Genomic DNA, 15,935 nt, shown 5'->3' with positions numbered 1-15,935 from the left:
TGCTTTAAGAAGAAAGAACCCATAACAATCTAATTAATATGCCCTGTCACCCTTAAAAGAGAGCATCAGCAGTTAAGAGCAGAGAATTGAGTACATATGAAATAAATACAACATAATGTATGTTTAATTCATTGTCCACGTTAGCCTTTGAAGATGGAGATGAAGTAGGGGAGGAATTGAAAGGAGGGAAAAGTCCAAGCTCGTAATGTAGGGAACAGGACAGAACAGGAGAGAGCACGCGTTTCTGAGGAAGAAACACGGAGCAGACTTTGAGGTGACTTGTTTTTGTTTTTTTATTTAACTTTCGACCCTGTTAATCACTGTTTACAGTTTTCCTGTTTCTGTAGTCCTTACTTTTGGAGACTCTCCTCCCAGTGGAATAAATGAGATTTATTTGTATGGTAGAGATTTTCGCCGACCATAAAACAGGAGCCACTGGAGAACAAAAATCACTTCTCCGATCAGATGAAGTCAGTCTTCACCCGTATTTTCATTTCTTACAATGGGGCTTATACACTGGACCAGTTATAATGAGTCATAATGTTTTGAAATTGAGTTTTTCCAAAGTTTGATTTTTCAAAAAGGGTTTTCTTTGTTGTGAGACTCTTTTATTGAGCATATTATCTTTTATTGTTAACCTCTTATGTCTTCTCCATTTTCGGTCCTCTGCCATCTCAGATTACTGTGGAGCAGAGATCAAAATCCAGCTGTGGTGGTGGCTCTCCATTCGAGGGGGGAGAAACAACAACAATCCTGTGTGTTTCAACTATAGACTCATCAGGAATTACTTGGGTAGAATGATAATGGGTTCTAATAACTGGACTTTTGAAAGGATTTTCCCTGGTGAGACGCATTTCATTTCTTCCTAGTATTTGCTCTTTTTTTCCCCAGAAGTAACAACCACAAAAGGATGGTGGATGATCTGAAGAACCTAACGTTCATTAGAAAAGGCAGAAGGAATAATTTAAGGAAAACAAACAAAAATCAAGATAGATGAACAGTTTTAGGAAAAAGTAAAATTTCTCCTCGATGCTTATAAAAAGCTAATTTCTGTCTCCCACTTTTCCACCTACCACTTTCTTTTTTTGTGTGTATTTATTTTTACAGGCCTGGGAGTTTTTACTGGGCCTTTACTTTTCTTATCTCCGTTCTTCCTGCTTGCGTCTCTTTTTTATTTTCACATGTTTGTGTTTCTGACATGTATTCATCAAAGTCCCTGCTACAGTGCAGACTGGGCCTATCTCATTGGGGCTGACATCATCCTCACTTGGAGCCAGCCCAGTATGCCTCTCATTCTGGTTTCTGAGGCTGTGTTCTTTGGCGCCCCACCCCCTCTGCCTCCACCCCCACCGATAGGCACGATAGGCACGGTTGTGAAGTTCCCAGGGTGTCTGTTCATGTCCCCTTGCCAGCTCCTGGATAATAGCCAGCGTTAGATCCCAGAAGTTTGATGATGAACCCTTATCTGCCCTGAGCCTGAATGGATGCTGGGCACATAGTGGGTAAGGGCCTAATAAATGTTTGATAGACCAATAAAGAAATGAACGTGGAAAGGAGTAAGTCCTTACGGAATGAAGCTGTTTAGGCGAGCCCTGCTGTCCATACGTGTAGCCAATTAAGTGTGCAGACAGAAGCGTGCATGTGTCCCCGTATCCATTAGTGATCGCAGACTGCAGCCTTCATTCTCCCTCGTGAATTCCTGTGCAAGCTGGCCTGGCAGGAACCGCTTGCACAGGGAGCAGTCCACATGACTGCCCAGAGACAAGGATGTCAGGCCGGGGATCCTGCTTCACCTTTAGTGGGAAATGACTTTCTGAATCCTCACGTCTTGAAGGATCAGAACTCATTAGAATTCTTGAAATGTAGCCTTGTGAAATCGGACTTTCTCACTTCGATTTAGAGCAGAATCATCTTTGACAAATGTCTGGATCGAACTGGCAAGGCCCAGCCCTCCCAAAGTCCAGGCATCTCCCGTTTTGCACATGTTCTCTCATTGTGTGTTGAACCAGGTTGCTATTACAGAGAGCATTTTAGCAGCCTTGATCTTGGAGACATCAAGACCATTATTCCTGTTGTTGCTGATTTAGTGTTACAGCTGCTTCCTCTTTATGTGATTTAATTTGAAGTTTCAGCCCACCAGGGGCTATTGGTCCCCACCTATGCGGCTTTAAGAGCTGGCTGCTGTTTTCTGCATGGATGTTATTTCCATTCCTATTCATAGTGATTTTCCCCCTTCTATATTCATCTAGCAACAGCAAGGCACTGTTCCAGGAACTCGCTCTCTCTACATAAGGCGTAACACGGAGCCATTTGGATGGAAAAATTATAAATTAAAATTATTCTGTTCATTTTAAAATATTCATATTGTGTTGCTCAAGTGCCAGTAACTGGAAAATCATGGATAATGTCCTGTTTTTATAACCTCTTTCAGAGTGTTTTAAAATCCGTTTATGTTGTTACTTAGCCATGTCTTTCCCTGGAGTGGATTTTGTGATAAGATTAAAAACAAACAAGCAAAAAAAAAAAAGGTTGTAGGAGTCCAGTGGCTGATGGCATATGTGATATTAAAATAAAGATGATTCCACTAATTGCAACCCCTTATTCTTTTAAAAATAAAAGGGAAAATTGACTCCCATGTGCAGAGAATATTTATACAACTGTCAGACTACACAAAGGTAGCCTGTGAACACAGCAGAATGTTTCTTTTGAAGAGAAAACCTTTTATTAAATGATTAAAACTAAGCAAATGTTTATTGATTTCTGGAACTGCACATTTACATTTAAGTAAAGAAAACCCATATATTCCTAGCACTACTGATTTGCAAATACTGAAAACATCTCCAACTTTTAAAATAGAGTTGGGCTTTTTGGTTTTTGGTGGGTTTTTTTTGTTTGTTTTTTGTTTTTGATACCTCCTGTTCTCTATGCTAAGTTATTGATTCTTTAGTTTCAGGAAAGTAAAATTTTATTTCTTTTCTTGTATTTTCTGTGTTGTGTGGGTGTGAATGAGGATGTGCCTGTCTCAGAAAGATAGACAAATAGAGAAAAGTGAACATGTTTTTATATGGTTTGGCTAGCGTTGTTTTTTTTTTTTTTTTTTTTTTTTTTTACAAAGTAAATCTATCTCTTACCTTAAGGAAAGAATAGTTATTGGAGATCTCAACTTCATGTCTATCTGTCCATTTCTGTGGAACGCATTAAAGAGAGGGAAGATCTTTACTCTTTCCTGTAAGTTTGTAAGTTCACATTTACCTAAAAGCCGTGTGTCTTATTTTTTGTTGCTCTTGGCTCGGAGTATTTAAATGTATTTTTGAAATTCTTCTCTTCCATCAGCTAGAGACAATTTAAGTGATAATTTGAAGGCTCTTTCTAGACATTTATATTTTCGGGTCAGGCTGTAGTATTTCTGGGCCTTGTGTATGTGCTGAGGTATGTTCTGAAGCAACAAATCACTTTAGCATGAGCAAATTTCACAGGGCTATTTGACTGTTGGTCTTAGCTTTGTGAGAATCGCTTGGCCTTTTAAAATAGGCTAATCCTTTAATCGAATATGCTTTCAGAGAGGTTCTGAAAACCTGGGTGGCTCCTGCTAACTCTGTTTTATTCATTTTAAATAATACTAGGTTATCCAGATGTATTTCTTTTTGATTTTGGGGAGGATGTTATTGCAGGCCATAATATTTGAAGTCGGGATTCTTTATAGTAACGATGACAACAAAATATATATACATTGTCCACATTCTCCTCAAGTCTGATTGATGGAAAATAGGATGCCAGCTGTCAGTAAACAGGTTTTTCGACCCAAATACTTAGTTTATACAGCAACCAACTTCTTTGAACGCAGCAATGCAGTGCACTCTATTCTTAATTGAATAAAGAAAACAAATCAGAATAGTTACTGCAGGAGAAATGGGTTATCTCATAATTAATAATTTGTCAGTTAAACCTGAACCACACTTGACATTTTTCTTTGGGCTGGTCACAGACTGATTAGTGAGTTCAGTCCTGCTAGTTCCCATTCTGTGGAGTGACTGTTTCAGTTCCAAGGCTTACGGTGCTCCATAAAATAGGTGTCCATTGTGATGGGATTGTAGCTCTCGTCCTGATCAAAGTGCTTTGGAGGAAGCGCGGTTGAACTGATTGGCTGTGAATGTTAATCACTCCATAGGACGCACTGATAATTTACAGCCTTGTTGTAACTCTCTGGTGTTCAGAAAATGAACTTAATAACCCAGTGCCACCACGGGGTAAGCTGCTTTTTCTCTGCAGTTGAATACCCAGACTGCCTGCATAATGGTGTTGAGTAATACTGCATTAAAAAGAGTGAGCAGCTGTATGATGAAGGAAACAGATTTGTTAATTATCTCCTTTGATTCACAGAGGGCGTCTGTGAGATATGGTTGACCAGTGAAGACACGGGGGCTTATGGCAGAGACATTGGCACCAATCTCCCCGCACTGCTGTGGAAACTGGTCGAAGTGATCCCTCGGGGAGCAATGCTGAGGCTTGGCATGACGAATCCCCCCTATATTCTAGAGCATCTGGAGGTAAGGAGAAGCACCCCGTTTCCATGCTGACACAGACACGAACCAGTCCAGACAATGTGGCGGCATCAGCATCATCACATGGGTTACATTGAAAACCTCTTGCACGTTTTTTGTTTGTTTGTTTTGTAGTCCCACATTACTAAGAATGAGTTGAGAATTTCAAGTCCTCTTCTTTGTCAGTCTGCACACCCCGTTTTTGCTCGGCTTCTCCAGCACTTGCCATCTTGTCAAAGTTCTTTGTTTCTTCTTTGCAGCTCTTCAGTCTTCCATCGCATAAATTTGCCTCGGTTCCCCCACTCGGTACCCCGGCCCGGTTCTGGGGTGCTAATACGTTGCATTAATTCCGCAACCTGTCGCAAACACGTTATCCGAGCTGCTGTTAGGCACATCAGGAAGGCGACTGGGCTGGAAGTCTGAGGATGTTTTAAATCTCCTCCCTTTGTCTGGAGATAGTGAAGGGATGGAATAGAAACAAAGAGCGACAGAGTTTGGTGTTCTTTCCCTTGATTCTTTTGTGGTCACTGTGGAAAAATAAGGGGTTGGGGTCATGGGGGACGCCTGGGTTCACTTGTATCCCTTCCCTGGGTCAGGTGCTCACCCTCAAGGAGCTTACCGTTAAGCTGGAAAAATGGGCATATGTACTGCTAGGTGGTATCTCAATGACAAACGCCACGGTAAATATGAGCAAGAAACACGGACAGGCAAACAATCATTTAAATGAAAAAGTACATGCTAGGATCCATGATGGCTGTTTGAGAAATAAAATACTTATATCGGACCCAGAGTTATGGATAAGAAATCTAATAACTGCTGTAGGAAAATCATGTGCGAAGTATAGAAACAAGTCACTGATATTTTTATCGGTTGTGTTCTTTGCAGTTAGTTTGTACAGAAAAATAACATTCCAAAAATCTAAAAGCAAGTATGGCTGCTGAAATTTGATGCATAAATCCCAATGAATATTCAGTGATTCAAAAGATTGTTTTCTGTTGATTTGCTTCGAAGCCTATACGTGTTGAAGTTGTGCTTAAAGAGCCTCCCTAATACCGAGAATGTGTTTTAGAAATTCTGAAAACAGATTTGGTAGCAGTCTGATTGTTAATTATAAATATTTAATGAAGAAACTTAGCAATTTCAATTTTGTTATTCACATATTTCTAGCCATATCTTTCTAGTAAAGGTATATGATTTATAGGTTAACTTTGGTACTTTGGACAGTGTGGGACAGTTAAGATTTGCTACTTAAAGATAAATTGCAGTCATGTCAATTCATACGTAACCCTTTGACTCAACACTTGAAAAAAAGCAAGTGGCTCTCTATAAAGATCAAACATGGTAACAGCTGTAGCAATAAATGTGAGGTTTGCAGTAAATGTGAGGTATACACCAAGCGATACGCTAGATGTGTGCATTAAGGAGAGTCTCATCAAGAATTAAGGGAACCATAGTAGCTACAATCAGGGAAGTTCATGCATGAGGGGGGATATCATGTATTGGCTCCGAGATGACTAAATAAAGTACCTCTTGGAATAAATTCAGTACTTTAATTAATTTCAAGGTTGCAGAAAGGAACGGTACATTTATAGCAAATCCTAGTGCTCGATATCTAAAGTAGTGCTGTAGTTGATCTCCAGGTGGATGCTCCAGGGCAGTGTCTAAAAATCAACAGGAGGTGCCATGAACATAGCTTTACACTTTACTGGGGAAAACACCAGATGTTTAGTTCATAGATTATAGTTAGAGTGATAACAGGTTCTGATTGTCATGGTGTTTCCTTTTTAAAATTCTTGTCATGGGTACCTGGGTGGCACAGTTGGTTAAGCATCTGACTTTGGCTCAGGTCATGATCTCATAGTTGGTGAGTTCAAGCCCCGTGTCAGGCTCAGTGCTGGCAGCTCAGAGCCTGGAGCCTGCTTCGGATTCTGTGTCTCCCTCTCTCTCTGCTGCTTCCCGCCCCCTCAAAAAAACAAAAACAGAAACAAAAATGGGGCACCTGGGTGGCTCAGTTGGTTAAGCGTACAACTTCGGCTCAGGTCATGATCTCACAGCTAATGAGTTGGAGCCTCACGTCAAGCTCTGTGCTGACAGCTCGGAGCCTGGAACCTGCTTCGGATTTTGTCTCTGTCTCTCTCTGCCCCTCCCCCACTCATACTCTGTCTCCCTCTCTCTCTCTCTCAAAAATAAACAAACATTAAAACATTTTTTTAAAAGCATTAAAAATAAAATAAAATAAAATAAAATAAAATAAAATAAAATAAAATAAAATAAAATAAAATAAAATTCTTGCTTTAAGCGATCTATAGTGTTGGCCTTCCCTCTTATATTGTTATCTTCACAAGGCAAGGACTTTATCATATCCATGCCTGGATGTACCCTGTCCAGTGGTGGTTCAATAAGCAAGCAAATAAAGAATGAATAAAGGAATGTCCTTCTTCATAAAATAAATTGTAGAGCCCACTCTGTAGCCTTGAACTTTCAAGTCTTAACATTCTGGTCAGAAGAGGCCACAGAAGATGGCAAAGTAAATGAACTTCAAGGGTGAAAGTTTATCTCAATGAGAGGTACTCCCTCCCGTGCACGTGATAAGCTGGGAGTAACCCAGTCATATTGGAGCACACCAAGGGAGAGAGCAATCCAAAGGAAAATAGAGCAAATGAAACAGAGGTGTGCAAGAATCAAAGACCCATGCCATCTAAAAATAAGAGCTTTCAAAGTCTTCCTTTGACACTTTGACAGGGTCTTTTCACCTTGGCTTTGGTGGTTCTTCTCATCTCCTTGAGTGGGAGAGCCCGGAGCTTGCAGTATTCTCCAAACACATCGTCCAAGGCAAGATAACTGAGCTGCGGAGGCTTCTCAGGCTTCGCAGGGTGAACTAGGACCTCTAGAAGAGGAGGCCAACCTGGTGAGCCTCAGCCCCTGCGGGCTGATACATTGTATGTCCCCATTTTCCTCACGGTAAGCCTGGGGTGCTCTGCTGAAATCACAGAACTTACCTAAAGAGAGTTCTCCAAATAAGAAAAAAAAGAGAAAACAAGACAAAAGATGGAAACAAAAAATAACACCAGTGAATGACAGACAGTGATGTCATTTAAAACTGTGTGGATAAAAGAAACCCACTCTTCAAATAACTACTCAGATGCCTTACTGTCCCGACAGTAATGTTTCCTTGAGAATTGTATTTGTAGGACCACTCCTTCTTATGTTTCTGGAAGATGCTTCCTGCTTCAGACTTCAACTGTAGAGCGCTTCGCTGGGCTGTTTTCTTTCCCCATTGTTCCGTTTACTTCATATTCTCCTGACTCTTGGGCGATCTTTCTTAAAACCCTTTTTACCAGCTTGCTTGCTTGCTTGTTGCTTGTTGGTTTAAACAATTTATTTATTTAGACTGTTTATTTATTTAAAGAGGAAATCATTTAAGGGAAAACATCAAAGTTTCCATCATTATTTAACAGTATGATGTGGGGCCGCCTGTGTGGTTAAGTCAGTTGAGCGTCCAACTTCGGCTCAGGTCATGACCTCATGGTTCATGGGTTCGAGCCCCGCATAGGACTCTCTGCTGTCAGCATAGAGCGCACTTGGGATCTTCTGTCCCCCTCTCTCTTTGTCCCTTCCTGCTTGCGCGCTCTCTCTCTCTTAAAAATAAATAAACATTAGCGGTACCCGGGTGGCTCAGTTGGTTAAGCATCCCGCTTCAGCTTAGGTCATGATCTCACCATTCATGAGTTCAAGCCCCATGTCACGCTCTGTGCTGACAGCTCAGAGCCTAGACCCCGCTTTGGATTCTCTGTCTCCCTCTCTCTCTGTCCCTCCCCTGCTTGCTTTCTTTCTCTCTCTCACACTCTCTCTCTCAAAAATAAACATTAAAAAAATTGTTTTAAATAAATTAAATGAACATTTAAAAATAATCTTTTGAAAGTGTGGTGTGGAAAAATAGATCTGTTGATATTACTTCTTATTTAGTCTCCATAGGAACAGAAGATGCATATTAGAGTTAGCATAGGGTCCATTTCTAAGGTTTGATCAAGAGTCTAGGGATGTCCCTGGCTCAGTCAGTAGAGCATTCGACTCTTGGTCTTGGGGTCATGAGTTCAAGCCCCACTTTGGATGTGGAGCCTACTTTAAAAGAAGTTTAGTATCACGTGTAACCCTTTATATAATAGATGTTGAATAAATGTGGGTGAATAAAAGGAAGGGAAGGAGAATTCTTAATCCTTAACAGGCAGGCAAGTAGTGATGTGTTGTTTGGAACATCTATAAGCCCTAATTTTACCTTATTGCTGCCATAAAAAAATAATATGAGATTAATTTTGAACAATGATATAGCAAAGAGATACCTCAAATGTATATACATACACATATGTATCTTGGAAAAATACCCTGCTTGAAGAAACATAATTATAAGCTTATGTATTACTTACTAGATATAGATATGAGGTCAAAACAATAGATTAAAAAATGGATTGAAATCTGTCTCACCTGGTCTTAAAGTCTGCAGTGCCTGTCCATTACCCACAGGATAAAGATACACTGTGCAGCTTGACATACAGCATCCTTAAGATGCCTTCTTCCAGGGCTTCCCCATTGTCTTGACCCCTTAGTACCCTGTGATTCCTCCTGTATACTGTGGGTTTTTCATACTCCTGAAATTTTTATTTTTTCTCATTCCATTCTTACCATGTGATGACAGTTGGTAATAATGAGTTAATCCGGGTCTCCTGGGTGTCTCGGTTGAGTGTCCGACTCTTGATTTCAGCTCAGGTCATGAATCCAGCCCCTTGTCGGGCTCCTTGCTGAGCATGGAGCCCGCTTAGGATCATCTCTCTCTCTCTCTCTCTCTCTCTCTCTCTCTCTCTCTCTCTCTCTCTCTCTCTCGATCTGTCCCCCCTCCCTCTCTCCCTGTCTCTCTCTCTCCCCCGTCCCTCTCCCCCTCCCTGTCTCCCTCTCTCCCTCCCCCTCTGCCCCTCTCTCCTTCTTGCTCATGCTCTCTCTTTCACTAGAGTAAAATAAAAAAAAATGAGGTAATCAGATGTGCTACTATTTGCTACTGCATGTGCTGGCTAGTATATTGCCCCTATCATGGCAAATAAGAGATAATTTCCCTATGTGTTTTCTTGCTGATTGATATTGCTAAGGTCATAACCCGGGCATATTCTTCTTGAATGAACTCTGACCTTCCAGAAAGCAGTGTGGCTTGTGAATTTGACCCCTCTTGAAACAGCCTATCTTAGTGTTGCCTTCCTGGTTGTCGGGAACCCACAGCTAAGGTATTATAATTCAGACAACATAATACACATGAACCCAACAGGGCACAATGAGCTCAATGGCGGTGATACAATGGCTACCACTAATCAGACACCAGAAATAGCTGGTGCTTTTTTTCAAGACTGCATAATAATAACATCAGTGCAATTCATCAAGTGCTCGTTATTTTCAAGAAAGCACACTGATTGCCTTATACACATTATCTCTTTACCTTCTTAAAATAAGCTACCTATATAGCTTATTATTGGCCTCAGTTTATCGATTTAAAAGCCAAGTCTTTTTTTTTTTTTAATTTTTTTTTCAACGTTTTTTATTTATTTTTGGGACAGAGAGCAACAGAGCATGAACGGGGGAGGGGCAGAGAGAGAGGGAGACACAGCATCGGAAACAGGCTCCAGGCTCAGAGCCATCAGCCCAGAGCCTGATGCGGGGCTCGAACTCACGGACCGCGAGATTGTGACCTGGCTGAAGTTGGACGCCCAACCGACTGCGCCACCCAGGCGCCCCAAAAGCCAAGTCTTAAAAAGTTTAATTATTGGTCAAATTCTATAAGTAGTTAGCAGCTGAACTGGTTTCTTATCTTGTCTGATTCTAAAATGCTTTCTACCACACTGCATCTTTCACAGAGTCCTTCCAAATGCTTCCCAGATTCCTTCCCTGCTTTGTCGGACTCCGTCCAACGCATCTCTGAGGGCACACAGCATGGTGCTCTCCTATGATGATGACTTATTTACCTGCAAATCCAACAAAACTGTTGTCCTTTTTGGGGAGAGGCTGCCTTGTTCACGTGTTTGCTCTTCAGTGCCGGTGGTAACATGCACCCAACGAACGTGTGCTGAATGGTGTGGTACCTCCACGTTCCTTGACTGCACGTCTCACGTCTGTTGAAGTATCTTCATATCCGTGCAGAGCATCTAGTTTTAGAAGACTTTGTGGATGGTTGTTACCTGTGTGCCTCACTTAACGTGTCCCTTTTCTGTGAGGGGGTACTAGATGGTGAGGGAGAATCCATCCCGGGTGCAGTTTATTTCTTTGCCCTGCTAAGAGATCAGAATGTTAGGTAAGCTCTTTAGAACTACCTGGAGCAGATGAGCTCACTGTATGATTACTGAGTTTGTAGACTATCTGGCCTCTTAGCTTCTTTCTTCTCCTTCCTGCGTTTTCCCTTTCACTGATTTTTTCTAATCTCCATCAGAGAAGTCCGCAGTGGATGGTCAAGGAAGAGAAATTAAAATCAGGCAATTTGTCTTGTTTTTCATTTTATGGGTTGGCTGCTAAGGAAAAGATGTGAAAGCTGTTGACTGGTAAGGAATCTATGGATTTTATTTATCTAAGCTATTCTGGTTCTCCCTGGGTTAGGAATAATTTAAAATAACCTTAAGATTCCTGTATGTCTTAAAATTGTATCAGAATTTTAGTACATCACTTACAGCCTGGTCCAGAGAGGGTAAGTTGATGACTCTGGAGTGCAGATGCTTGTTATTAAGGACTTTCCTACGTTCAAAGTATGAACACATCAAGCTACTTATTCTTCCATTTATATTATTCTGTAAAATATCGCTAAAAATACAGTTACATTCACAGGATACTATCCTACCTTTTATTTATCTTCAGTTAAAATGTGTAGATTTTTAAAAGATTTACATTTGGTGTATTTATGTTATTTAATTACAATGTTATATTATGTAAGATATATCATAAATAAGTGATATTTAAAATGTTGCATCTGTGTTTGGTTGAGAAGTCTTGTAATCACTAACGAATCTGTTTTCTGCTACCCTTGATTTTTGTATATTTACTTCTACTTCAATGATCTTATTAGTCTAACCTAATTGTATATTTATCAGAATTAATTTATCTGGTAAAAGACAGTAAATATGCCACATAGTAATTTATGAACATTAATTAGCATGTTTGGCCTGGCAGACTTTTTAAAAATGCCTCCTAGTTTCAAAATAATGTAGCAAACTCAGTACTTGCTGTATTTCTGTTTCATCAAAGCAGAGCAGAATTTCCAAACTGAAGTCAGTAATTCACATGGGGACCATTAAAGTTATTTTTCCTTAAGGCTTATGCTTTTCAACATAATAGAAAAATATGCAAATAGACTTTGTGCAGTCGTATCAAGGTATTTCCCCCCTTTGACAAATGGAAGGACAGGCGAGATGATTTGTTTTGAGCAAGGAAATGGAAAGGAGAAATCTGTTTCTGCCATCCACAGTTAGCTTTGGGACGTCAGTGTGCAGTTGGATCTGACTGTTGACACCCGTTTTCTGGCCAGTTATAATCATCGGCACTTTACTTCATTCCTAACCTGGCTTTTGCGAATTTCAAGAGGTCAGTGACACCTCTGAAACTGGAAGCCAAAGTTTGTTTCTGTCTGAAAATCTGGGGGTGGGGGGTGGGGAACCTGCAATTAAAAATACTAAAAGGATTCATATCCAGAATAAAAAGTTGATCTGGCTTCCCCTGGAGCCTAATTCAGAGAGCCCCTCTGCAGGGGAAGATAAGGATGGAGGGCAGGCCCCAGCTGCCTTTGCCGAAGGACCTGACCACTTGTGATAGAAGATGAAATTAACTTGCTGCTCTGCATAACCATGATGGCGGGCCCCTCCCTACTTCCAGTTCTGTAGCCTCCTGGACATGCTGGGTCTGCACATCGGCAGAGTTTCAGTTGGGCCTCAGACACTTCCATCTCTGCCCACACCTGTGTCCCAGCCTGTTCGTTCCTGCGATCCTCATTTGTTCCCGCGCCAGGTTTCAGCCTCGTAGCTCCAGGCCTGTGTAAGAAGCCTAAGCTTTCCTTGAACCAGCAGCCCCTCAGAAAAATTTCCATAGTTTATTGCTTCTTACTACAGTCTCAGTCTATAATATTCCGTCTGGGTGATTAAGCCTCACGATTACATGCAGACCCAAGGACCCAGAAAAGAAATGAACTCGTAAATAGATAGATGTGATGTCAACAGACGACTCTTTGTTGCTGCCCTCATAGCGAACAGACTCCAAAGGTTTCATCAGGAATTTTATTTATGCTTATTGTCCCAGGTTTTCAGGGGAAAATGAACTATTTTGTGGATGAATGAATGTTCCTCGTGTTGAAAGTATTGGCTACCTCTGTCTTCCTGGGAAGCACAATGGAAAATGCATTGTTTAAAAATTCTATTTATGTGACCATCAATAATGTATAGAGGCCTACACTGTGGACTTCACTGTGGTTCTCATTTCTACCTTCTGAATTACCAGATAGCAGAGGTGAGAGTCTGGACCCGCTGTGGAAATGTATATCATCAGATCATTTTTGGTTACCATAAGATGCTTTAATCGACTGTGTAGTAAAAGCTATCCATATTTCTCATTCTCTTATCTCATTTTTCCCCTTGCCATTGGTCTAAAATTGTGAAGATTGCTCATGAAATCCAATGACATGTGCATATTTATTCCCAAAAGAGATGATCATTTTCCTGAGAGAAGCACGTAAACGTAAAACATGTGTCATGACAATAAGTGAACGGGTGTCTGGGTGGCTCAGTTGGTTAAGTATCCAACTCTTGGTTTCTGCTCAGGTCATGATCTCATTTTGTGAGTTCAAGCCCCACATTGGGCTGACAGTGTGGAGCCTGCTTGGGATTCTGCCTCCCTCTCTCTCTGCCTCTCCCCTGCTTGCTCTCTCTCTCTCCTTCAAAAATAAATAAACATATAAGAAAAAAAAGATGGTAAGTGAAAAGTCCCCAGCAAATGCTTTATAATGAAACTGATGCCATTGTCAAATATATGGAACCATGTCTCTATGTATATATATCTTTTAATAAAGCAAAATAGTTTAAAACATACGTATGTACATATATAAACATACATTTATGAATGTACATATTAGAAATTATATAATTAGATATATATCTGATATGTTAGATATATATAATATGTAATATGTTATATATTGTATATATTGAAAATTATATACAGTGGAAATTATATATACTAAATACTTTCCAGAATACTTCTAGAATATTCTAGAATACCTAAGAAGCCTGGAGATTTACATATTTCAGTTGTGGGATACAAATATTCCCATTCGCTCTTTTTAGTATTCCTGTGTACATTTCAGTTTATAAAGGAGGGCATTAGATATGTATGTGGTTTAATTTGCATCTTAAAAGGCATTTCACATTGCCATTCCCCTGAATCCTTAATTTCACAGGAGTAGCTGAGAAGGCTTCCATGTCACCTGTCAAAATTAGTATAGTTCAAACTGCACAATACACCATCTGTGGGCTTTATCTTCCTCATTAATTTAGGAAGTCACTTATGCTGAAACCGTTGAGAAAAGCTGCCTTTGACTTTCCTTTATAAGCACCGAGAACAGCTAACACATAAGGCAATCAGTGGACATTCCTTTACACTTTCGTTTTGATTCCAGGATATTTCTCTATTGATTTCTTTGCTCTGATAGCCTATGAAAGGCTACCTTAGGCACTTGCTAATTCAGCACTTAGTAAAATGAAATCCTCATATTTTATATCAGGTGGGTAATGGAATTTTCAGATGATTCATGGTGTAGAACAGAAAGGTTGGTAATGAAGTTAATGGTTCATAGAATAGTAGAGTGACATTCTGCATATTTTTCAGAAAGCAAAGTGCAGTTTCTTAGTTTGCTGCTATTTATTTCTAGTTTACTAAATTGTGTGTTGCTTCCCGGTCCAGAATGCATCTGTTCTTTTTTCCCACGTCTTCCTTTGCGTACCACAATAATAATTGGCATGAAAATGTTAAGCTTTCCAGTAGAAGTCTCCAATTCTGTAATGTCATTTAACAGTAAATAATGATTGTGCCCTAATTTGGAAATGTAAGGGTTTTAAAGTTACTATTACTATTAAGCACTACTTTATCTGTGTGTTACATAGCAAAACTCTCAGGTGGATTTAAATGGGCATCAATAGTCCACGTGTGATGAACCATTTTCAGGATTAGAGGTATTGCACGTGGGACAGAGAAAATCAAACTGTAATGTTGAAAGTAATTTTGAATTAATTGTTCATCTATTTAAAGGGAAAAATCTATTCTGTCTCTTTTTATGGTATGTATTTTTGTGTGTTTTTAAAAATCCCTGGAAAGTTTGCCACGTGTAAAGCAACGTTTGATTACAGAAAATACTGTTGAATAAGTCTGTCTCTAATATATGGCAACAAAGAAATAACTCTCCTAACTACATGTTAAAATATATCTAGGGGCACGTGGGTGGCTTAGTCAGTTAAGCGACCATCTGACTCTTGATTTCAGCTTGGGTCATGATCCCAGGGTCCTGGGATTGAGCCCCACATCAGCTTGGAGCCTGCTTGGGATTCTGTCTCCCTCCTCCCTCCCTTCCTCCCTCTCTCTCTCTCTCTCTCCCCCCCCCCAAATAAAAAAAATCTATTAAAAAATATAAATAAATAAAATAAATGTAAAAAGCAAACTTTATATCAACTCTTAATATACAGTGCCATGTGCAGTATCAGCCTACATTCTGATCAACTGAAACTTAAAACGTTAATCTTTTAATTAATTTATTACTATATTTTCAGCCTTCCTTTTTTTTTCTCTCTCAACAAATTCTTGCTTTCTGTTCCTCTGTTCTTCTGTTACTGCCCATGTGTTAGTTTCTTAAGGTTGATGGAACAAATTACCACAAACGAGGCTGCTTGAAATAACACATATTTTTTCCCTCACGGTTTTGGAGGCCAAAGGTCCAAAGTCAAAGTGGTGGCAGGCTTAGTTCCCTTTTGGAGGCTCTGAATTGGAAATCTGTCTTCTTTCTTTCTCCTGTGGTGGTTGCTGGCAGAGTTGGGCATTCCTTGGCTGGTAGACGCATCACTGCAGTTTCTATGTCATTCTTTGCATGGTCTTCTCCTTGTGTCCGAATTTCCTCTTAGAGGGACACCAGTCATCGAATTAGGGCCTACCTTAATTGTGACCTCATTTAAACTTGATTACATCCACAAAAACCCTGTTTCCAACTAAGATCATATTCACAGGTACTAGGGGTAATGACTCCAATATATCTTTTTTGAGACATGGTGCGATCCACAACAGCCTTCTTTTGTGGTGAACAGACATTCTGTAGTGTGCCGTTTTAATGCCCTTGTTTGA

General features: G+C 40.1%; 1 protein-coding gene across 11 annotated transcripts in view; it reads left to right on the top strand.

Moving 5' to 3' along the window:
* CDKAL1 (CDK5 regulatory subunit associated protein 1 like 1) overlaps window positions 1–15,935 on the top strand; it is a 790,924-nt gene that overhangs the window by 427,902 nt on the left and 347,087 nt on the right. For all 11 annotated transcript variants that reach the window (XM_045056993.1, XM_023253542.2, XM_006931361.4 and 8 more), the window contains 1 exon segment: window positions 4,381–4,547. In XM_045056993.1, the coding sequence (XP_044912928.1) occupies window positions 4,381–4,547 (167 nt within the window).

Source organism: Felis catus, chromosome B2, assembly GCF_018350175.1.
Source record: "Felis catus isolate Fca126 chromosome B2, F.catus_Fca126_mat1.0, whole genome shotgun sequence".
NCBI classification, from domain to species: Eukaryota; Metazoa; Chordata; class Mammalia; order Carnivora; family Felidae; genus Felis; species Felis catus.
The sequence above is the reverse complement of the archived record's forward strand: the minus strand, read 5'-3'. Positions and strand labels throughout refer to the sequence as shown.